Genomic DNA, 25,394 nt, shown 5'->3' on the forward strand with positions numbered 1-25,394 from the left:
AACTTAAAAACATTTAACTTTAAAATGTGCAAATATACAAACATTTGCCAATTTTCTAACATAGAACTTAGGCCTTTTCTTTGTATGAACCCACTCATTGGAGATCTGTACTATCTTTCTTCTAGAAACCATAACACATTGTGTGGTTTTCTAGTATGTGGCTTTATTGGTTTGCTTGTTTCTTTTTATGGAAAGAAAACTAAAAGACCATGAAGCAATCCAAATGTTTCTTTTTTTAAGGTCAGTTTTAAGTTCATAGAAAAATTGAGCAGATAGTACAGAGACTTCCCACATATTCCATGCCCTCTCTACCCCAACACACAGCTTCCCCAACTATCAACATCCTACACCAGTGTGGTATGTTTGTTACAACTTATGAGTGTACAATGACATGTCATTATCACCCAAAGTACATAGTTTACATTATGGTGCACTCTTGGTGAAGCTATGGGTTTGACAATGTATAATTGGCAGATGCCAATTATTGCCAATGCCAATTATCCATTATTATATTTTCATACAGAATAGTTTCACTGCCTTAAAAATCCTCTGTATTCTGCCTGTTCATCCTTCTTTCCCCTCTAAACCCTTGGCAACCACTGATCTTTTTATTGTCTCCATAGTTCTGCCTTTTCTCGAAAGTCATATATTTGGAATCATACAATAGGTAGTCTTTTCAGGTTGGTTTCTTTTACTTTGGGAATATGCATTTCTATCCATGTCCTTTCATGGTTTGAGAGCTCATTTCTTTCTTTCTAGCACTAAATATTATTCCATTGACTGATTGTACCACAGTTTATCTATTTCAACTTGGTCTTTATAGGACAGATCTCTTTTTGTACTCCCATTTCATTGGTTTACATAGTACTAAATTAAATTACTCAAACACAATGACAAGCAAAACTGGCATGAACAAACAAAACATAGGTAACCCAAAGACCATGATTAGTGAGTACTTTACCAGTTTATGTTACCAAGGGAATGGAAACTTTAGGTTCAAGCAAAACATTTTTGTCCACTTACTGTTAACATGTGTATATTTATGTTTTTCTAACTACCTACAATAATATCACTGGTTAATATAGTATGATATGCTTAGGGTGAAACTCACCAGCAAAGAGAGTGGATCTCAATCCACATTCCTAAAAGTTTTCTTGACTTTTTAAATTATTTTTCTGACTTCTTATCAGATGTGGTTATCTTTTTAACCTCATAATGTAACTGACAATAAGCACGTACCAGGATTACAAGTGTCTCCACTATTCTTAGTGCTTGCTTGTGGATTGCCTCAAAGTGATCATTTTGAGACACCTCGATGTGGAATGTGACATGTGATTTCTTACATATGGATTTCCTCTATCTAGAAGCTTTAATATTTTCTTCCCACACCCCTGGGATATAGACATTCCACTTTGGAGATGGCTGACCTTATTAAAGTCCAGAGAAATTGAGAAAATCAATTAAGAATGACTTCAATGCCAAAATGTCAAATATGGGGAACAACAGAGCCTTTCTGAATCAGTAGAACTCAACTCTCTGCTAAGCCAAGCCCTGAGACTTAACAAGGATGTCTGGAGTGACTTTTTAAAGTTCTCAGGGGAGTACCAGATCAGCTCCGACAAACTAGCACTGGACCAGATATGGCTGCCACATTTTCAGATGCTCCCTGATAGACTGGAAACTCATTCAGAAATTATACAAGATTAAGCTCTAAGACAAGGTGAGAAGGAGTGGGGGAGACAGAGAAGTATTGGAGGGTTTCTTTCTGGCTGGTAATAAATGTGGACACCAGAGTTGGCCAAGAGGGAGAGAGAAGACCCTGAGGGAAGGACATGAGCTTGGGAGGTTGCCTGGGTCTCAGTAATTTCCATTCCCAACTCCCTCTCTAGAAACTCCCGGTGCCAAGCTAACCTTGACTGCAAAAGGTGGTCTCTGCATGAAGAAGTGGCCCATGTTGGAAGCCCCATTCACTATGGTGGCTTCTTGCTGCTGAAATGCACAGTAGGTGGGTGGTTTTAATGCCTTCGAGGTTTTAATGCCTTCTTTAAAGGTTCCCGGTCCACAGAGGTCTCAGGAACACTACCCTGAAGAAATGTCTATAAAAGCATCCCTGACATACAGCAGGGACTCCATCACTTGCCCTGGTGGAATGCACTACAGTAGGACCCCCACATCGAGTCATGCCACACAGACCAAAACAAAACCTACAATAACAAGACATCCTCACTGTTGGCATTTGTTTCAAAAGTCATGAGTGTAGAATCCAAAAATGAGCTTAGAATTGGCCAGCACACTCTAGCCAAATGTTGGTAATATCTACCTTACCACCATTAACAATAACTCTACCTCCCCTATGCCGGACTCCTATCAGCCCCTTACTGAAAGCCCTTTCCAACCACAGCCAAGGAGCACCCTGCCCCAGGCAGCACACAGCAGAACTGCAAGGCCAAAATGCTTCCTCCCTTCCCCCACTATCCGGGTGTCTCATTAAACCACAGCCTGAAACACACAGAGGGTTGCACCTGTTGGGTGCCTGTGGATTTTCTCCCAAGACTCGAAGGGAGCTGCCTGGATGCAGCAAATGCGCACAGACAACAAGTGCTTTGTGTCTTATTAAATGTTCTGTCATTGAAGCTAACCTCACTGGGTTGTGGTGACATCCAAGGTTGAGAAGTGGCTTGCCCTCTCATTGCATAGCCTTTTCCCAAAGCCCTATTTCCAGAATTCAGTTACTCGAAGCACTGCTAAGAATGACAATGTCTTAGGTGAGGACCTAGATGATTAATGCACATTACAATGTCTGTGGAATTTGTCTCAAAAGGAAGATCTAATTTAGTTTGCTAATCAAACAACTTCTCCATCATTTAAAGGTTGGAGATTTTCCTACAGAATTAGTAGGAGTCAGGAGTAGAAATTGAAGTGTGGACAGGACCAGCTACGTAATCTATGGTACTCTGTGCAAAATAAAAATACAGGGCTTCTTATTGAAAAAAGCAGGGGGGAAAAAGCACCCCTATAGGTACTAAAACACAGTGGTTTCTTTCTTCCACAGTCCCTCTCTTGACCTGTCATGGTGTTTTTACTCATTTTTAATGCTGTGCTCCCCAGGCACAGGAATGCTTGTGAGGCTAGTGTGACCCTCACAGACACCCAGGGGTTCTATCCTGTGCCTGGAAGCATGAATGTGTGTGCAGTTGCTGCCTGGCGGCCCCATGTCCTCACTGGGGGCAGAGATGTGGAGCCAGGCAGCTTTCCCTCCTGGGGGCCCGCTGTGGACAGGCAACCCTAAGCGTATTGTAACCTCCATTCCAGGGTATTGTACGAATCTCAGGATAGGCAATAGGCTTGCTCCCACTGAGTCACCCATCAGACATACCATGATGTTTCCAGACTGGGGTCCTTGAGATACCACTAGGTACACATATCCTGATATTCCTCCTGATCAGGTCCCCAATGGAGTGGAGGGCAGTAGTAACTCCTGGGTGGGAATGCTAGGGGGGAGGTGTTTATGGTGCCAGAAAGCAGAAGAGTAGGCAGCTGAGAACCCCTCTTGGCAAGGTGAGGAGGCAGTTTAAGACCAAGTCTCTAAGTCCTTAGTGAAGGCTCCATGAACTCATGAAACACAAATTCTAAGTTAAAATCAAGAGCTTCAAAATGGTACCCATAAAGTATGAAAGCCAAAGTACCCCTGTAAGTGCACTGATCACATGTCCATGGAGTGGTCCTGACTTTAGACTTCAGATGAAAGGAAGTAATTGTGACTGCCTTCCCACCCCAAATACATGTACTTGTAAGATTTTGACATATATGTCATATATATGCATTTTATACACACACACACACTTAAATATATTACAAATAAGAAAAGCTTATGTGTTTTACCCATTTCAACTTTATTTCGGTTATGAGGGAATCAGCAGAGTTGAGATTGAACTTAACAAATGTTTTCTATTTAAAAGACTTCAAGTGGAAGGAAATATGTCAAAGCGTTAATAGTTCTCTCTGAGCCGAGGTGTTAAAAAGTAATTTTTATAACATTTTCTGGACATTGTGGTAATTTTTTTTCCCATGAAAATGATATATGGATTGTTTTTATAATTAGGGAAAAAATGAATTAATGTTATTTTGTGAAGTAATAAAATAAACATACTTTACCTGTAGGGAGAGTACATGTCTCCTTGGACTTTTCTGATACAACCAGTGCTCTCTCTCTGTTAACTTTTCTTAATACTTCTTGGATCATATGAATTTCAAGATTTTCCAGAAGTTTCTGAAGCTAGAGTCAGAAGTTTAAGAGTCACTTTCTACATTCAGCTTACACTTTGAGCTCCTAAGTCAAATTCCTACAGAAGGGTCTGGGGCTATGTTCTTCAGCTACTCTCTCCCAGGGAGAAGGAAGGGTTCCTTTCTCGGGTTTCCAAGTGCTTTTGCAAGGGTAGATACACCTCTTTAGAGACCAACATCTTTTCTCTTGGCCCACATCCCAGTTGATAAAATACAACCCTTTTGTACCAAGTTGTGCTAAATTGCAAAGTGCTCAATGTCTGAGGTGACCTCATGTATCTTGCGAGTCTCTGAATGTGGGCGGGAATTTCATGAGTTGTTATTACAAGAGAAACCCCTCGGCCTGAAACTCAATTTAGATATCAAGGAGGATTTCATGAGAATATTTTAAAATCCAAACATGACTAGGAGAAAACTCTGCCAATAACCATGTGCCCTTACTTTACCCATTAGGATTGTAGGGCCCACGTTTCTCCCTGTCAGAGGACCCCAGCTCCTAGAGAAAATCAGGACTCAGAAGGGTAAACAATGGGCTTGGGACTGGGGTCCCAACACTGTGTGTTGCAGGGGTGGGGGACAGTTAGCCACTGAATTCTTGATCTTCCGGGGACACTTCCACTGACACTCAAACAGCTAGAATTTTTGCTTGCTTGTTACCATAACAAGGAGAACACAGCCTGGCCTGTTACAGACACAAGGGAACACAGCCATGTGGAGATGGTGTCCCAGGACCAAGGTGAACAAACCCTTGGAAACACAACCTCCCACATAGACCTTCTAGCACACCAAATGGACCTGTGCATAAATCATGACTTATTCTCAGAAAAACAATCAATCATAGGAGCTATTTTAAATATCCCATTTTCATGGATGTATGTGTTGGGGGCAGTGGATAATTTTGTGTGAGATTTTAAGTTTAAGATGGCAGTATGTTCTCTATCATCATCTTTTTTTGTGGTAGTGTACCTTAATTAGAAGAGAATCAAAATACAAAGCTCTAGACCTACAAAATGGAGATATTAGGGCTAGTTATTTACTTAATCAAAGCCCCACATGCTTTTAAATACTTAGTTCTCTCCGAGGCTGTTTAGTGATTGACATACCTTCAATCTCCACTTAATATCTTAGGGAAAATAATGCCACTTGGGTATATCTGTAGTTTTACATGCTTATGCTGTAAAGCAAATTTTCAGTCACATTCAAAACAGTTCCTGCATACCTGCTGAGTTTTTATTTCGATTTCTGAAGCTCCTTTGGGGGGAAGAATAGACTGACTACTTATTATAATACCTTCGAATTCATCTTCTTTCCCCATCTGCCTAGCTATAGCTTTCATGCTGGGATAGAGAATGTCAGTTCTATTAAAGAAGAGAGACAAGTTAGCAAACAATCGTATTTTTTTCTTGTTTAGATTCTCTGACAATTATTTTTGTTCACATTCTGCTTCCTGTCATTGTTATAAACCTCCCAACCCATTATAGAAACTCATATTGCCATCTAAATTCACTACAGTTGCCACGCCCTTAGTCAATATTAAATCCCGAGGACTTTTCCCCTTGGGTACATATAATTTCACTCTTCATTCTTCAAAACATTGACAAGTTTTCTCACTGCCTAGTTACCAAGAAAGCTGACTGTAATAACTTGTAGGATAGACCATTTGGACTATGCCACCAAAGAGAACCTTCTTGTGCCCAGTAAGGTCCAAGAATGGTGAGTGGACGCTTGGTGGATGCTTGTTTGATTACAAAACACATGGCAGAAGCAACATGTCTTTCCTGCCTGCTAAGTTATCCCAGCTAGAGCTGGAAGCTGTGAAACACCACTAACACCCCACCCTCCTGCAGACCTAAGACCTTGCACCATATTATACCTCTGGCAGTAGAGAGAGAGAGAGAAAATATGAGAGACTCAACACTTGGGTCCAATGGGAAAGGAAATGGAGAGGAGGTCACAGCAGCAGCCTCTCCCTACCTAGTGCTCACTGGGATCCTATGAATTAAAAAAGCTGATGAGTCAGCACCGTGGGGACACCGGAGAGGCACAAGTTCCTCGAGACAGAACTCTAGGTAAATGAGATACAGTGTTGCTTAGTGGAACAGAGCACTGTCCCTGTAGTCAACAGAACCCAGCTGTTCCTGTAAAGCACTGGTGACAGGACACATCGCCCAGTTTCCTCTGCGCTCAGTGGGGCTGGGGCGTACCAGGTTTAAGACCAAATCTCGCCCTCAGCGTAAGGGGAGGAATTTATCAGACACCAGATTCCACTCATTCACGGCGATTTCCACCTCAGCAATGCTCACCTGTAGAGTTCTGAGAACTGTTTGTGGAGGGAGACAGAATCGAGGTCCTGGCCTGGCAGTTTGAGTCGGCCCCAGTGCTCCTTTAGCACTTCCAGCTGCTTCCACAGCACCAGAAAGGATCTCAGGACAGCAAGGGACATCACCGCATTGCATGGGCCCCTCAGCAGTCTGGAGGCTTTGGGGCTGCTTTGGAACGGACTTCTGAATCCTGGCACTCCAGACACATCTGGCTGAAAGCATTACAGAAAGTCTTCTTTATTAATCATAGATCAATATAGGATATAGGATCGATATAGGATAAACTTTTACATTAACCCACGGAGAAGGAGCATCTTGGAGAATGTGTATTCTCCGTAGGAGGAATGGGTTATGGGCTTACAGCACATTATAGCTTAGAGAGGGTAAGCATCCTTTCTAAATAGATAAAAATACAGAAAAGAGGCAAATATCTCCATTTCAGCTTTCTGCTTGAGTCTTGTACCATTCATTTAAAAAACTCTTTTACTTGGGTATTAACCTTCTATCTGCCTTTGAAAAATTAGGCCTTTTGTGTTTAGCCTCTGCAGTCTGGAAAGTACCCTTCAACACACTTGAGATTTAATTCCCCTTCACGGTAGTAGAGCTGTAATATGACCTAAAATTAGGGATTTTACTTGTTTTATGGATGAGGAAATGGAAACATAAGTTAATCTTATCTTCTAGTCCTTCTCCTGACCTTTAAAAGTTTACATGTCTCTTAATTTCAACTTACTATCCAATGGGCAATTTTCCTTTAGAATAACGATTTGTTTGCTCATTCATTGGTAGTTGTCTTAACTCAGTGTTTGTTGAGGGACCGCTCTGCCCTGGAGAATGTGGAGGGAACAAGGTTTTCAGGTCCCCCTCTACTGCAGCCAGATTGTGAGGACCCAAGGTCATCCAGAGAGTGACAGACAAAACTGGATCCTGCATCCAGGTTCTCACCTGAGGACAGGGTCTCAGTCACAGGAAAAGGAGCATTGCTTTGCAAAGATGCAAACTTGGATCATGAGGTTACTGCAAGAAAGGACTCAGAGAACATTCAGCAATAGCACCTCAGACACTCAAGTTTCCTGGTTCAGAGCAGGAAGAACACCCACTCATTGTAACCGGACCCGTGCTATTAACATATCTACAGAAAGGTTCCTGCCAGAAAGAGGGTTGGTCAGAGGCGGAGTTGGCAAGCCAGACCCAGGGGAGAGCTCACAGCTCCTGTACATGGCAGACAGCCCCTCAAGGAGCCTACCTACTCACTAAGGAGCTAACCCAAGATTTCCAGATTTGTTTTATCCTCAGGAGCTTTTCATCAAATAAAACCTTATGCAGTAACAGAAAACAGTCAACAGGCCAAGGCTGAGCATGGTGACAGCGAGGGGGCAGCGTATAGGCCATGTGGCCCCGCTCTGCTCAAAAAGCCCCAAGATGTTCCCTTTAAAGGGTTTGTGTGCAGTTTCACCTGAAGAAACAGAAAAAAAAAAAAGTAGTCTGAAAAGCACCTGGGACTATACCTGAAGGAGATTTATTGGCAATTGGAAGGGCAGGGGCAGAGGAACTCCCCCAGAGATGGAGGATGCCACTGGCAGATACCAGTGTTTCACCGTCCACTTAGATCGATAGCACAGGTTGGCGAGCTCAGATGCAAAACCCTCCCACCACCACCTTGCAAAGACAGGCAGGGGCAATTGGTGATGGCACTGTTGGGCTGCCTTGCTGAAGCCAGAGCAGGCACCATTTTGCAACACTTCCCTGCTCCCCAGCTGGGGCAGGCAAGAGCAAGCAGTGGCAGCATTCTCCTAGTCCTCAGCTAAAGCCGGTGAGCACAGGTGGTTGCAACATGTCTGTACTCCCTGGTTGGGGCTGGCAACTGTGAGCAGTCCCAGTGTTTTCCTGCTCTCAGCCTAAAGCCAGAATAGGCACATGGTCAAGACATTTCTTCCTCCTGTTGCATTCCCAAAGCCCCCAGGGATGTGCAGTCAAGACATCTTCCTGCTGCCTTTCTGAAGCTGGAGAGTGTGCCCTAACCCCTACATTCTCCAGCTGCCTAGTTAATGCTAGTGGATATATGAAATCCACACAGGGAACGCTCCTTGACTGCCTGCCACTGGTGGCCGAGGGGCCTGACATTTCTGAGCTCCAAGGGAATGTCACAGTCAGAAAGACAGTATGTGACAGGCCACCTCTTCCAGGCACTGCAGATGGTAGACTGAAGTGCAACCGTGTCTTATTGTGAAAAAAACCCATTTACTCATGCTGCAGCTTTGGCCTGAGGAGCAGGTTTCAGGTTTTCCCTACATCTAGAGGCTGCAGAGATGCTCCCAGGGAGCATAAGCAGGAACACACCATCCTTGCGCGCCTTCTGTGCTTCAATATGGCTCAAAAGTCCTCCCAGAAAGAGCGTATATATTCATGTAGAGTCCCACGTTTTGTAGGCCAGCAGGGATTATAACTGTGGCTGCACTAGACTATATTTGCATGTATTTTTTTTAGAGATTTTATTTATTTATTTAAGAGAGAGAGAGAGAATATGAGTGGTGTGAGGGGGGAGGAACAGAGGGAGAGGGAAAAGCAGACTCCTCACCGAACAGGGAGTCCAACATGGGGTTTGATCACAACCTGAGCCCAAGGCAGATGCTTGACCTACTGAGCCACCCAAAGCCCCAACATATTTGCATATTTTAAAAGCTGCTGCCTGTAGGTCTAGCTTCAGATTAGCCTGAAACTTGGTGCTAAACGAAATTTCTCCCCTTGGAACACTGACAGGCCTTTGTACCTCCTCAATGACAAGGACATATCAATATTAAATCAGGCTGATTAGACAATCACAAAGTTTTAAGAAACAACCAAAAGCTAGGGCAAGGTTGAATGAGAAGTATCAACTACGCAAGGGCACTCTAACACTGAAAGACTTGGAAAAAGACCATAATGCTATGGAGATAAGTAATCTACCTGATAAAGAATTCAGGGTAAATGCCATAAAGATGCTTACCAAACTTGGGAGAGGAAGGAATTAACCCAGTAAGGATTCAACAATGAGATAGAAAATATAATAAAGTACCAAACACAAGTCCACATAGCTGAAGAATGTAATAACGGAACTGAAAAATACACTAGAGGTGTTAAACATCAGACTGGATGAAGCAGATGAATGAGTCAGAATGCAAAACAATGGAATTTACCCAGACAGTGCCATGAAGGGAAAAAGGAATTTTGAAAAATGAAGATACCTTAAGGGACCTATGAGACAATATCAAGCATAATAACATTTGCATTATAGGGGTCCCAGAAAGAGAAAAGAAAGAGAAATAGGCAGAAAACTTATTTAAAGAAATAATGACTGAAAACTTCCTTAACCTAGGGAAGGAAACAGAAATCTAAGTCCAGGAGGCCCAGAGAGTTCCAAATAAGAAATAACACACCAAGATACATTATAATTAACATGTCAAAAGTTAAAGAGAGAATCTTAAAAGTAGCAAGAGAAAAACCAATTGTTATATACAAGAGAAACACCATAATCAGCAGATTTTTCAGCAGAAACTTTGCAGGCCAGAAGAGAGTGACCCAATATATTCAAAGTACTGAAAGGAGAAAACCTCCAACCAAGAACACTCTACCTGAAGGTTATCATTCAGAACTGAAGAAGAGAGAGAGTTTTCCAGACAAAAGCTTAAAGCGTTCATAGCTCCTAAACTGGCCTTATAAGAAATGTTAAAGAAGGGCGCCTGGGTGGCTCAGTGGGTTAATCCTCCACCTTCGGCTCAGGTCATGATCCCAGGGTCCTGGGATTGAGCCCCACATCGGGCTCTCTGCTCAGCAGGGAGCCTGCTTCCTCCTCCTCTCTCTCTGCCTGCTTGTGATCTCTCTCTGTTAAATAAATAAATAAAATCTTTTAAAAAAAGTTAAAGAGACTTCTTTCAGCAGAAACAAAATAGCACTAATTATTATTATTTTTTAAAGATTTTATTTATTTATTTGACAGAGAGAGATCACAAGCAGGCAGACAGAGAGAGAGAGGAGGAAACAGGCTTCCTGCTGAGCAGAGAGCCCAATGCGGGACTCGATCTCAGGACCCTGAGATCATGACCTGAGCCAAAGGCAGAGGCTTAACCCACTGAGCAACACAGGCACCCAACAGCACTAATTATTAACAACAACAACAACAACAAAATACAGAAGTAAAAGTCTCTCCAGAAAAAGTAAATATATAGCAAAGGTAATGAGTTAATTTATAAAACTACTATGAAGGTCAAAAAGTCAAAAGTAAAATTAACTAAAATTACAAAAATTAGTTGAGGTAAATAAAATAGAAAGATGTAAAATGTGACATCAAAAACAAACATGAGGGGGTACGGTAGTTCAAATGTAGGGTTTGGAAAATGTTCAAATATAAGTTGCAATCAACTTAGACAGTTATACACATAGGATGATATATGTGAACTTAAAGTAACTACATAGCAAAAATTTATATTAAATATATAAAAGAAAATGAGAAAAGAATCTAAACATAACACTAAAGAAAGTCACCAAACCAGAGGGGAAGAAAGAAAAAGAAGAAGGAAGGAATAGAAAGGAACTATAAAAATAGTCACTAAACAAGTAACAAATGGTGATAAGTACTTACCTATCAATAATTAAAATAAATGCAAATAAACTAAGTGTTCTAAAAAAATATCACAGAGTAGCTGAATGGATAGAAAAGCAAGGCATATTTATATACTGGTTTTCAGAGACTCATTTCATAAGTAAGGACACACACCAACTGAAAGTGAAGGGATGGAAAAAAGATATTCCTTATAAATGAAAATGAAAAGAAAGCTGGTATAGCTATGCTCATATTAGACAAAATAGACTTTAAAACAAAGACTATAATAAAAGACAAAGAGGAGCACTACATAATGATAAAGAAATCAACCTCAAAAAGATAACACTTTTATAAATATATATGTACCCAATGTAGGAGGACCAAAGAATATAAAACAAATATTAAGAGACCTAAAGGGAAAAATTGACAGCAATACAATAATAATAGGATAATTTGGCATCCCATTTGTATCAATTAATAGATCGTCCAGATGGAAAAAATCAATAAGGAAACATTGGCTTTAAATGACACAAACAGGGGTGTCGGGTGACTCAGTCATTATGCATCATCTGCCTCAGGTCATGGTTCCAGGTCACCGTCCCAGGGTTCTGGGATGGAACCCCATGTCAGGCTCCCTGCTCAGTGGGAAGCCTGCTTCTCCCTCTCTTATTTCCCTTGTTTGTGTTCCCTCTCTCGCTGTCTCTCTGTCAAATAAATAAATAAATAAATAAATAATCTTTAAAAAAAAAAAAGGACACAAAGCCCAAGTTAGTAAAAGGAAAGAAATAATAGAGATCAGAGCAGAAATAAATACAATAGAGACTAAAAAGATAGTTTTAAAAAATCAATGAAGTGCTGGTTCTTTGAAAAGATAAACAAAACTGACAAACATATGGCTAGGCTCAACCAAGAAAAAAAAGAGAGGGCTAAAAGGAATAAAATCAGAAATTAAAGAACTTATAACTGATACCACAGACGTATAGAAGATTGTTAAGAGACAATTACATACAAATAAAATGGACAACCTAGAATAAATAGATAAATGCCCAGGAACTTACAAATCTTCAAAGACTGAATCATAAAAAAAATCTTAATAGACCAATTACTAGTAAGGAGATTGAATCATTAATCAAAAACCTCCCAACAAACAAAAATCCAAGACCAGACAGCTTCACTGATGAATTCTACCAAACATTCAAAGAAGATTTAACATCTATCCTTCTCAAACTCTTCCAAAAAATAAGAGGAGGGAATGTTTCCAAACACATTTTATGAGGCCAGCATTACCCAGATATCAAAAACAGATGAGGACAACACAAAAAAGAAAATTACAGACCAATATCCCCAATTAACACAGATACAAAAATCATTAACAAAATATTAAACAAAATTGAGCAATATAGTAAAAGGATCATATGCCATTGACTGAGTGGGATTTATTTCAGGAATGCAAGGATGGTTTAACATTCACAAATCAATCAACATGATAAACCAGATTAATAAAATGAAAGATAAAAAATCATGATCATCTCAATAGATGCAGAAAAATATTTGAAAGAATTCAACATCCATTTATGATAAAAATTCTCAGCAAAGTAGGTAGAATGGAAATGTATCTCAACACAACAAAGCCATATGTGACAAACTGACAGCTAATATATTCAGCTGTGAGAAGCTTAAAGTTTTTCCCCTAATATTGGGAACAAGATGAGGATGTTCACCCTCCTCATTTTTATTCAACATAGTATTGAAAATCCTAGCCAGAGCAATTAGGCAAGCAAAAGAAGTAAAAAACATCTGAAATGGAAAAGAAGAAGTAAAATTGTCACCATTTGCAGATCACATGATATTATATATAGAAAACTAAAGATTCCACAAAAAAACTATTGGAACTAACAAATGAATTCAGCAAAGTTGCAGGATACAAAATTAATATACAAAATCTGTTGTGCTTTTATACATTAATAATAAACTATAAAAATGAGAAATTGAGAAAACAATTCCATGGGTAATCATATAAAAAAAATACTGAGCAGTAAACTTAAACAAGGAAGTGAAAGACCTGTACACTGAAAACTAGAACTTATCAATTGAAGAAGACACTAATAAATGGAAAGATATTCCATGCTCATGGAATTAGAATAATCAAAATTAATATTAAAACATTCATATGACACAAAGCAATCTACAGATTCATGCAGTCTTCATCAAAATGCTAATGACATTTCTCACAGAACTAGAATAACTAATTCTAAAATATATTATATGGAACCACAAAAGACTCCCAAATAACTAAAACAATCTTGAGAAAGAAAAATAAATCTAGCAGTAACATGATCCCTGATTTCAAACTGTACTACAAAGCTATAATGATCAAATGACATGGTACTGGCATATAAATACATAGATCAGTGGAACAGAATAGAGAGCCCAGAAATAAATTCATGCATATATGATCAATTAATTTATGACAAGGTAGGTAAGAATATAGAATGACAAAAGGACCATCTCTTCAATAGCTGGTACTGGAAAAACGGGACAGCTACATGCAAAAATTAAAACAGACCACTGCACCAAATACAAAAATAAACACAAAATGGATGAAAGACTTGAATGTAAGGCCTGAAACTTAAAACTCCTAGAAGACAACATAGGCAGTAAGATCTTTGACATTGGTCTTACTGATATTTTTTTGGATCTGACTCCAAAGTCAAGGAAAACAAAAGCAAGAGTAAACAAGTGGGACTACATCAAACTAAAAAGCTACTGCCCAGTGAAGGGAGCCATCAACACAATAAAAAGGTCATCTACTGATGGAACAAGATATTTGCAAATCATATCCCTAATAGGGGTTAAAATCCAGAATACATAAAGAACTCATACAAGTCAATAACAAAAAACCCAGAAAGTTTAAAACTGGTCAGAGGATCTGAATAGACATTTTCTAAAAACCAACCAACCAACCAACCAACCCATACAGATGCTCAGTAAGTATATGAAGAATGCTTAACATTACTAATCGCCAGAGGACTGTAAATCAAAACCAGAATAAGATATCACTGCACATCTGTCAGAATAACTATCACTAAATAAATAAATAAATAGCAAATTTTGGCAAGGTAAAAAGAGAACTGTTGTGCACAGTTGGTGGGAATGTAACTAGTGCACCACTATGAAAAACAGTATGGAGGTTCCTCTTAAAAACAGAACTACCATATGATCCAGTAATTCCACTATTGGGTATCTACGAAGAAAATGAAAGTATGAATTTGAAAAGATATATGTATGTTATGTTCATTGAAGCATTATTTGCAATAGCCGAGATATTGGAAACAACCTAAGGGTTCATTGATGGATCACCAGATAAAGAGGCGATTACATACACACACAGGAATACTACTCAGCCATAAAAAACAATGAAAACCTGCCATTTGTGACAATATAGATGGATCTAGAGGGTACTAAGCTAAGTGAAATAAGTCAGTCAGACACAAGTACTGCATGCTTTCACTTTTATGTGGAATCTAAAAAACAAAACAAAATTAAAGCAAGACATCGATACAGAGAACTGACTGGTGGTTGCCAGAGGAGAGGAGGTTTGGGGGACAAATGAATAAAGGGAATCAAGAAGTAACTTCCAATTATAAGATAAAACACTCATGTGGATATAATGTACAGTTTGGGGAATACAGTCAATCATCCTGTATTAACTTTGTATAGTAATGGATAGTAACTAGGCTTACTATGATTTTCATTTTGCAATGCATACAAACAGAGAATCATCATGTTTTATACCTGAAACTAGTATTATATGTTAATAATACCTCAATTTAAAAAGGCATTATAAATTTAAAAAATACACCAAAACTCCAACTTGCCTCTGAGGAACCCAGGGCTCCTGGGACCACTGCTTTAAGGGTCTATCACTTTTGTTTTGGAGTTTAAGAGCCTCAAGTCTAAGAGATCATGGTCAGGAAACCCAGAGTCCTTTCTCACAGGCAGTATAAATTCTGGTGCTTCCTAGTGTCTATGAATATTAAAAACAAATCATGAAATAAAACTAATTAAAATAAATAATTACCGGGGTGCCTGGGTGGCTCAGTGGGTTAAAGCCTCTGCCTTCAGCTCAGTCCTGGGATCAAGCCCTGCATCGGGCTCTCTGCTTAGCAGGGAGCCCTGCTTCCTCCTATCTCTCTGCCTGCCTCTCTGCCTACTTGTAATCTCTGTCTGTCAAATAAATAAATAAAATCTAAAAAATAATAATTACTTTAACATAAACTTAGCATGTTAATATATTCATATTAAGAGAAGTTTTCTCTTCCTAAGTGTTTTAGAGGATGGAAGGAGGAACAAGAGACAGGATACAGCCCGAAGGTGCAGGAGAGTGGGGATGTCAGGGAATGATGGCAATCCATCAAAAACAGGACCAAGTAATGGTAACTAAAGAGCCCAAAGGGCCCAGCATGCTTCTTGATCTTGGTACTTCTTGGTGCCAAGCCTGATTTACAAACGCTCCCTCTGGATGAAACATCTAATTCTGTGTGGAATTTAGATAGCCCATCCCAACACACTTCCTTTTCCACTAATTTGCCTGAAGTAGACTTAGCTAGTAGGACACAGGGAAGATCTATTAGAAGGCTCTGGAAAGAATTTTCTTCCTTGGTAAAAAGACAAAGTCCCTTAATGAGACATTTTCCTGACATACCCAAGATGGCAGAGCTGGAGCCTACATCAACCTGAGTGGCTGTACCAACCCAAACCACCTCCTCCTAGACTTGTTTTGAAACACTAGTACCCTTTCTAATTTAAGTCACGGCTAGTAGGACAACCTGTTTCTTATAGCAAGTTCATCCTCATTGGTATAGAGGGGCATCAGCTAAAAGGTAAAAAAAATCTGAAGAAACTTCTGAAAGAGTGGTGTGGAAGTTGAAACCTGAAAGATAAATAGGATTTAATCAGATGATGAAGTAGAGAGGGAGGAGGAAAAGGAAGGACGTTTTCCACCAGAGGGACTGGCTCGCACAAAGTTACTGAGGAAAGACAGCATGGCGCATTTGATAAAATGAAAGAAGTTGAGGCTGGAGATACCAGGAGGAGATAGGTGGTGAAGGTCTCGTTGTGGCACTTAGATTCTATTTTGGGGGCCTTTGGAAATTATTTAAGGGTTATAAGAGGGAAGTGACATAATCAATTTTGCATTTAAAAATATTACCCTGGTAGGGCACCTGGGTGGCTCAGTGGGTTAAAGCCTCTGCCTTCAGCTTAGGTCATGATCCCAGGGTCCTGGGATCGAGCCCCACATCGGGTTCTCTGCTCAGCAAGGAGCCTGCTCTCCCCCTCTCTCTGCCTGCCTCTCTGCCTACTTGTGATCTCTGTCTGTCAAATAAATAAATAAAATCTTAAAAAAAAAACTATTACCCTGGTGAATGTACCAGAAGGAGGCAAGGGTGAACATAGGGAGTCCAACTGGAGGTTATGCTCATAGCTTAACATTAGGAGACAATGCTGACTGGGGGTTGGTGATGGAAGATTGGGAGCAGTAGACAAACTTGAGAGATATTAAAGTAATAGAATAGTAAAACTTAGCATTTGATTGTGGGGTATGGAAGAGAGAAATCAAAGATGGCTGTCCAGATTTTTTGGCTTGGGCCACTGGGCAAGAAGTGGTCCACTGACAGAGAATATGGAAAGAAGGGTGAGTTTTGGGCTGTGAAATAAGCTTAGTTTGGGACGCATGGACTCTGGGGTGGAACAAGGAAGTTGAGTGCATGAATCTGACAGGATTGAAATTGGGACACGACATGTAGATGGTCGTTGCATGAGTCATCACGTGAAAAGTCATCAAAGTTACGAAAGCAGATGAGTTTGTCTAGGGAGAGGCTGAGAAGTGGAACAACGTAGTGGGCAAGAGTAGAGGGGAGCTCTGGTGCCAGACTGTTCAGTTGGAATCTGGGTTTCTCTCCTCACAAGATATGTGACTTCGGGCACATCAGTTAACCTTTCTAAGCTTCAGTATTATCTGTAAAAGGTGAATACTGCAAGTACCCCCTTCATGGAATTGTGAAGATGAAAGAAACTAGTAATTACTAAAGCACTCTGAAAAGATCTCAGTCATACCCAATGGTAGTAGTAAGAGTGTTCAGGGGACACTTATGGACGAGACACAGTGCCTAGGGCCCACAAAGTCTTCTAATTTCTTTTAAAATCAGGAGATAAGGGATATTGAGGCTTAATAAAATGTTTTTTTTAAAATGTTTTATTTATTTATTTGACAGACAGAGATCACAAGTAGGCAGAGAAGCAGGCAGAGAGTGAGAGGAAGGGAAGTAGACTCCCTGCTGAGCAGAGAGCCCGATGCTGGGCTCCATCCCAGGACCCTGGGATCATGACCTGAGCTGAAGGCAGAGGATTTAACCTACTGAGCCACCCAGGTGCCCCTTAATAAAATGTTTTAATGTAGGATATCTTTTTTTTTTAATATTAATACGGTTGTAAACTATCACTTTTAATGCTTTTTTATGGAGGAAGGAGCCAACAAAGACTGAAGTGGCTAATGGCATGGAAGTCAAAATGCAGACCCGTGGGAGGGTAATAGGGGACAGAACCCAAAAAATCATACTTTGGGGGATTGGGAGAGGAAGAAGGGGGGCAGGAGGCAGAGGACAGTCTGTGGGGAAGTCTGAGAAGGCCTGGCTACAATGCCAGGGGAAACTAGGAGGGAGCCCTGCTTTGGAAGCCAGGTGTAGGGAGACCGCAAGAAGGACACACTGTGTCCAGTGCTGACAATGGGTTCAGGTTGGAAGGGGACTGTAAAGTATCCAGGGGATTTAGCGACAAGGATCGTGGTGCTCTTGGTAAGAGTGGTCTCAGTGGTGACAAATTGTAGCTTCTGAGGAGCGGATTGAAGGTAAGGAATTGGTCAGGGCTGCTGCAGACCTCTCTCTTGGAATGTTTGGCTCAGAAGAGGGGGCTCTTCAGTTGGGGGCACCAGCTAGCTTACTCTGTGTCTCTACAAGTCTCTGGTTCCCAGATATGGGCAGAATTAATTCCAGTGATGATAAGGTGGGCTAGAGGTTCTTGGTACCTTAGAGCTTCAGAGGGAAAAGTCCAAAGGAGGGAGTGCTTGCCTAGAAGTCCTTAGACTAGATGAGTGATGAAGATGAGAGCCCAGACTGGAGAGGTTCACCCAGGGCCTCTGTCATACCCCTCCAGTCCTTCTGACTCTGGTTCTACATGTGTCTTCCAACTCTAAATGTTCGTGACTCCTAAGGAAATCCAGCCAGTTGGATTACTTGTTCCATTTGGTTTCAGTGGGTCTCCCACAACTTTTGTTCTCTTTTTAAAGTGAAAAGAAATGGATATCCCATATATTAGAGATGACCCCTACCCTACTGCTGCCCCCATGCAACATTAGCTCAGTCCTGGGGCCCATTGGGAGACACCGTTGGACAGTGTCTGTGGCTCTCTGATTCCAGAGAGGAAGGTCTTTTAATACAATACAGCCCTGGCCAATTACGTAGACTGTTTACCAGGAGTATCTGACTGTGTTTGTCCTTTGTGGCTTGCTGTGTGGAGGGGTCCTCCATGGTCACATGATGGCTGCTCAGAAGTACATCTTCCAAAAGCAGCCGTATGCCCACCAGCTCTCCATGGGCTACCTTGAGGTCAAGCTCACTCAGCCCACAGAGGCACAGCTAGAAACAAAAAGAACAAAACAAAACACCCATGCTAAAGGTTTCTATGCATCTTTTATACATGATTTTGGGGAGAAAACTAGAAATAATTATATTTATAAGCCCTGCCCTCTTGATTATTAGAAAATCCATAAAAATCTTAGAGTAACATTTCTAGCTCAAAGTTCTCCTTGAATATATCAGACTTTCAGCTTTGTATGGAAGCCCGTTCCCAGCACTTTACTGTGGAATCTGTACATGGTGAACGTATAGTATGAGATCCATTTTCCTTTAAAAGTACAGATATAAACACAGGTATGCATAAGAAAAGTACCGGAAAAAAGTAAACCAATATGTGAACTGTGATTGTTTCCTAGTGGGGGGCTATAATTGATTTTCTTAACCATTCTTAATACTTTACTTTAAAAAATCCAGTTTTAATTTTGAGCATAAACAAAAGCAAACCGTATAGTTCCCATCTCCTGGCCCCCAAAACCATCAGCCTATGGCCAGGCCTGCCCCTATCTCCACCACTACCCACTTCCATATTACTCTGAAGCAAATTTATGACTGATTTTCACTTTTTTCTTAGCACTTTTCTATATTTTCTACTTTTTAAAAATGAGAACACAATGATATTTGCTTAGGTGATCAGGGGAGAGACACATAATTGAAAGAAATTCTCCTATGGATCCCGCTTAAAAAATTCTCTCCCTACCAACTGTTTATAGGGAGGCCAGGATCCTGGTCACACAACCCTGAACTTCCAGCCTGGCTGTTTCTCTAAGAGGCCTGTAGAGTGATTGGAAATGGGCAGCCACTCTCCCTGATCTTTACTGGCCGTGGGAACTACAGCTGAATCTACAACTGAGGCCCATACTACCAAGAACACGATTCTCTTCTGTCATAAGAAAACATGACTCACTTTGTAGCACTGGGTTTATAGCTTCATAATCAAACATCCCTGCTTATCTCATAAATTATTCACCGCTGACCTATGGACCCAAGGATGCCTGCTTTGTAGTCTGCATTCAGTTCTCTCTGTGACAAGTGGGAAGACCGAGTTTACCTGCATATTATATTCTAGGGTATCTGGTCTGCTACTCATAACTGGAAACAGTCCTCCATCTTCCAGAAATGCTCTCCAAGGGAATAGCATGGATGCCTAAAAGAAACAAATAAGAAACATGATAATGGTATACTGTGTCCATAAATAATAAACATCTTGTATGAGCAGGATTTCTATGTCTGTACTCCAAAACACTGTGGGATGATTTATTTACTATGTAGAAATAGTTTTGATAGAAGGTCCATGATAATGTAGAGGAGAGAATAATCATCCTTTTTCTTCCCCTCCAGAATATGGCTAAACATAGAAGGGTTCTTAAGACTTCAGTGTAACTAGTTAGCACCAGTGTTTGGAATTTCCAGAATACTATAAAAACAGAGACATATTTATAATAAAGAAACTTAAACTTAAATGTTCTCAGTATTAGGAACTTTAAAATGTTTTCCTTCCTCATCACTGTGTTCCAGTTCTAAGTAACAACTCAAAGCCAATGTCATGACATTAACATGTGGACCTCTGTCTTCTCCATGTCACTGTCCAACAGCCAAAATATCCTCTACTACCTGTGGCAGCACATGCAACCTTGGACATAGCTGACCTGTTCATCTGACCCCATTCTATACTTGCACACTTGGAACTGGCTTCAGACAGTTCTTAGAGTTAGACTTGATTCAGGTAGCAGGAAACCAGGACACTTGCATCTACCTAATCCCAGCCAACATCCAAAGGCAATAGGAACAGGCCCAGGGGTCATGGTCAGTCCTGTCCTCTAGGACTAAATGAGGTCAAGGCTTGGGCCAAGAATAATTGTCTTGTTGCTAGGGAAGATAAAATTGTGGGACTTACATGGCTTTGATATTGGCATTACTTGGCTTAGCTTTGTAATATATAAACATTAGGTTGGAGCTTTTGGAGTCAGAAGACCTGGATTTGTGAGGTGGTTTTAAATATATGTCCAAAACTTCTTTGATACTCTTCCCCATGAAGAGGTAGAGTTTAAGTCTTCTCCCCTTGAGTGTAGGCTAAAATTAACTCACTGCTAGTGAATGAAATATGGCAAAAAAGATGGGATGTCCCTTCTAAAATGAGGTAATAAAAAGGCTATGACTTCCACCTTGGGGTCTGTCTCTTGTTCTCTCTTGAATTGTTTGGTCTGGAAGAATCCATCTGTCATGTTATGAGGAAGCCCTGTGGACAAGCCCACATGAACGAGCTTGCAAGTGGATCTTCTGATGCCTACCAACAGCCCTGTGAGTGGGCTTGGAAGCAGATTCTCCTCCAGTAGACCCCTGAGATGACGACAGCTGGGCCAATACCCTAATTGCTGACTGGTGAGAAATCCACACGACTAACCAGAACTACACAATAAACTGTTCCCAGATTCCTGAGCCTCACAAAATACATGAGATGATGAACATTTATTGTTTTAGTCTGCTAAATTTGGGGGGTGATTTGTTACACTGTCATAGATAACCAATACAATCTGTGACCTCGGGCTGCCACAACTGATCTCTGGTCTGCCAGAACCTTAATCTTTTAGTCGTAGAAAGAGGATAATATTGTTAGTGCCTAAATAATGGTTGCTAGGATTACATTTGATAACACCTGTTGTAACCAGGGCTGTTCAAACCTCAGCTGCTGACCTAATTTATGTACTGTGATTGCTATCATCCTTGTTTATTAAATCGAAAAGATCAACTGTTGGTTTTGCTACCAGCTGTGAACAGATAAGCTATTGGCCCAATTCACCTGATGAACAGTTTCGGGGCAAAGACTCTGACTGGGAATAAGAGTGGGCCTGGGTTGCTCTCCCAAGTCAATAAAGGGGAGCCAAGCAAGGATAAAGAGTCCCAGAGAAGGGTGAGTCTCTGCAAAATTTAAACCAAATGGAAACACAATGCCCAAATACCTGATGTATAACACACCATTTATAGGTATAAAAGTACCTCTCGACATACCTGGAGGCTCCGTGGATCCAGTGGCTGGGGCAGGCTGAGCTGTGAAGCAAAAATGCTCTTCACAAGAGAGCTGCTCAGTGGGGGCAATCCGTGGTACATGCCATCTGTGACAGACTGGTAGGCAGGAGCGTTTCCCGCAGCCAAGAATGTTCTTCTACCCAAATATGGAGGGAATCTCATTAAAAGCCATTATTTAAGCTTCTCAAACTCAAAACTTTCTTCAAAGTTACTGCAGCAGGATAAAACTTTGAGGTATACACAGGTTTCTTCCTCAACAACCTCCTCCCTCACCCTTCTTTCTTTACAAGTTGCCCTTCACTCACAATTCACAGCCCTCAAGGGAAAGGTCGACACACTCTAGACTAACGTTATCTAGTAGAACTTCAAGCAATGTGGAAACGTTCTAAGTTTGACTGCCCAGTATGGTAACCACTAGCTATGTGTGGCTGTTGCACACTCGAAATGTGGCTACTGGGACTGAGGAATTAAATTTTAAATTTTTCATCATCTAAATCAATATTAATTTAAACTTTTCAAATAATGTGACTACTGTTGCAGACAGGTCAGCTGTAGCTCTAGAACAAAGATATGGATTGCTGAATTGACTGTTTTAAGACCAATAGTAGAGATGATTCTTGATATATAAAACCAAATTTTAAAATAAATAATAAAATCTTGAGGTTTGAGAGAGGAAGTTTTTTGTTTTGTTTTGAACAGAACTTGGCTTTGCATATCAAGAACCAAAAAGCCTGAAGACTGGCGTATGAAATTTATACCATAAGTTTTAGAGAAGGAAGTATGCGTGAAAAATTACAATGTTTTGTTTGTTTGTTTGTTTGTTTGTTTTTTGCCAAAAGGAAATAAGAGTTTAGTAAGCAAGGAAAGACTGTTTCTAGAACTTACATCTAGTGGATACCTTAAAACATATGCTGATACTGGATTTACCAAGGAGATGGTATCCCAAAACAGAGGGGACCTTTCGCTTGGATCTTCCATGGGCTTGGCCCAAGTCTTGCATAAAGCAGACATCAGAAAGAAGGTGATTTACCATGACTGATGGAAATGACAGAAATGATAGCACCGAGGGAAATGAGGCAGCCTCTCAGAGACGAGCAATCAGAGTGTTGGAAAGACCTCGGGAGTGCCTGAGCCCCTACTGGAGAGTGTCTATGTGGAGAGCTAAGCATCAGGTCAATCAGAAGAGATCTGGGTTTGGACCAGATAACCCACAATGGGTAGGTGAGGTAGCCGTTCCTTCTCAACTGCTATGATGATTTATAAGCACCTGCAGGAACTTATATCTTGGTGTAAGGCCTAAAATTAAGGTCCAATATTATGTGCTACCTTCACCTCTGGTAAAATCAGGAAGACCTTGAATGCTTAATCACAAGTTCCCCTTTCCACTCTGTTCCCACAGATGAAGTCTTCTAGTCCAGTAACCTTCCATATCAAAGGGACCCATGTGCAGTCCCTGCTTGTCCCCAGTAGTGGCTTCAGTTCCTTGTCAGACCACAAAAGCATTCAGTTGAACCAATCACATTCTCCTGCAGAAATGAGGGGACATCACACTGTCTTGATACCACACAGCTTGTCTCCCATGGTCGCTGGTTTTTCACTCTGTTCCCAAGGGCAACTCCCCTGGGGCTTTGCATTGTACACAGTGTCCTCTTCCCCAGGCTGTGAGTGTATGTGACTAGTAAACTGTCGTTGATCTCACCTGTCCAGTTTAAGTGACATGTGTTCGGCCATCCCTATAACCCCAGGACAGAACCCCTCCCTTACCAAAAGGGTGAATAGGAGGCAATTAAAACAAAGGTAAATGGGGATTCATTCATCTTTCATTCACTAATTTTAAATTTCAGACTGACCACTTTTAAGCCCTACTTGTGGCTGAATGACATGGAATTAGAAAGTTTAATCTTTTAGCCATCAGCAGGAGAGGCTTGTGAACTTTAGTTCAAAGACAGATAAAGGGAGCACTATATTTTTACATCAAACCATTGTACTGGTACAAAAATCATACCACCTTTTCACATTTTAATGAGAATTAACAAAAGATAGTTGAATATTATTTTATACTGAGAGACTAGATAAAATAATTGGTTTATCCGCCGAGTTCAAGGATGGAGTCTGGAGTTGCTCAATAAGGACACTTTCTCACATTCTTCATATGTTCACGTGTTTTCTAACGATTCTCAGTGGGTCCTGCCAAGGACGCATCATTCACTTGATACCCACATGACAGCAATGTATCAAGCACCTACTACCTACAAAGCAAAGTGCAGGAACTGTCCAAGGTACAAAAATGGATTTGACCTTCCTGCCTGATCGCAGCCCAATGAGGCAGAGCTCATTATCCAGCTGCTTCTGACCATCCTCTAAACTCCCGTGGTACTTTCTACACCCACACCTTTGTATAGATTGTATGGATCTCCTCAAAACAATGGTACCAGAAAGCAGAATATTCTAATAGAAACATTTCTCTTCAGCCCGAGTCAAGAGCACAGAAGCCCAGTATCCCACACAACCTCTCCCTGGTTGGCTCCTTTCATATCCATCCTGCTCTTCTCTCCCACCAATCCACTGGATGATTCGTCGCATTCCTGCCCTTTCTCTCACCCTCTGGGTCTGGCTTCGTTCACATCAGATTTGTTCAATCCTTGACTATAGTGCTTATATTTTTAAATTTGTTTTCCATTTATTATGAATGTTTTGACATCTTTAAAGACCTTTCTGGCTAAGGAAGAGACTGCCCCTCTTTGGGCTAGCCGGTTCTTAGAGATAACAAAGGACTGAGCAGGGAGCACAGCTTTCATATGTGAACCAACCAATCCAAAGCCATGGCTCTTCTCTCTGACCCTTGCATGGGGAAGGCATTATTCCTCTGCTTTATTCATCCCAGGGCTTGGTCAACAACTAGAGACCATCTCTACCACCTAAAGCCCACTGGAATGATTCAACCCAGCAGCTCTTAAACTCTTCACCCTGCCCTGCCTTGCCTTTCCAGGCTATGGTTCAACACTCTCCTTGTTCCTGACCCGCATAGACGCTTTCCCATGCAGCTGTCATGGCATACATCTGGTTTCTAGTACCTGTGAATATAATAAACTTTGTTTTTCCTGAGTCTTTTCTGTTCTCTTCTTGGGGCTATACTTGACTGACAATCATGGAGAAGAACACAGAACACGGACGTGCTCTCTTATCCTGGCAAGTTTGTGCAGAACTTTGTGACTACCAAGGGCCACAAACGAACACAATTTCTGACAGATCGAGAGCTCCAGACACAGCTTTGTATCCATATGAGGCCTATTACTTAACAGATGCTTGGAGACTAATCAGAAATATAATATGTTCAGGTGTATATGTGACTGTGAGTCCAAGCTACGGAATCATAGACTACACTAGTCTCTCTAGAGAGATCAGAGTCAAGCTACAGGCACCACTACTGCCCAAATCATTGGCTATTCTTTTCCCCACTTTAGTCCTTTCTCAGTCTAGATCATTGTCCTT

The 25,394-nt window shown here is 40.9% G+C and overlaps 1 protein-coding gene across 6 annotated transcripts in view; it reads right to left on the reverse strand.

Moving 5' to 3' along the window:
• Positions 1–25,394, reverse strand: part of LOC131833517 (uncharacterized) — a 206,821-nt gene that overhangs the window by 45,482 nt on the left and 135,945 nt on the right. For all 6 annotated transcript variants that reach the window (XR_009354499.1, XR_009354500.1, XR_009354501.1 and 3 more), the window contains exons 32-37: positions 21,885–22,038; positions 19,927–20,022; positions 18,714–18,878; positions 6,588–6,817; positions 5,504–5,642; positions 4,156–4,276 (exon numbers count right to left, since the gene is read on the reverse strand). Coding sequence is in view for 3 of the 6 variants with exons in the window: in XM_059176879.1 (XP_059032862.1) it covers positions 4,156–4,276; positions 5,504–5,642; positions 6,588–6,817; positions 18,714–18,878; positions 19,927–20,022; positions 21,885–22,038 (905 nt within the window). In the remaining 3 variants the exon portion in view is untranslated. The remainder of the gene's footprint in view (positions 1–4,155; positions 4,277–5,503; positions 5,643–6,587; positions 6,818–18,713; positions 18,879–19,926; positions 20,023–21,884; positions 22,039–25,394) is intronic.

This window comes from Mustela lutreola, chromosome 6 (assembly GCF_030435805.1).
Source record: "Mustela lutreola isolate mMusLut2 chromosome 6, mMusLut2.pri, whole genome shotgun sequence".
NCBI classification, from domain to species: domain Eukaryota; kingdom Metazoa; phylum Chordata; class Mammalia; order Carnivora; family Mustelidae; genus Mustela; species Mustela lutreola.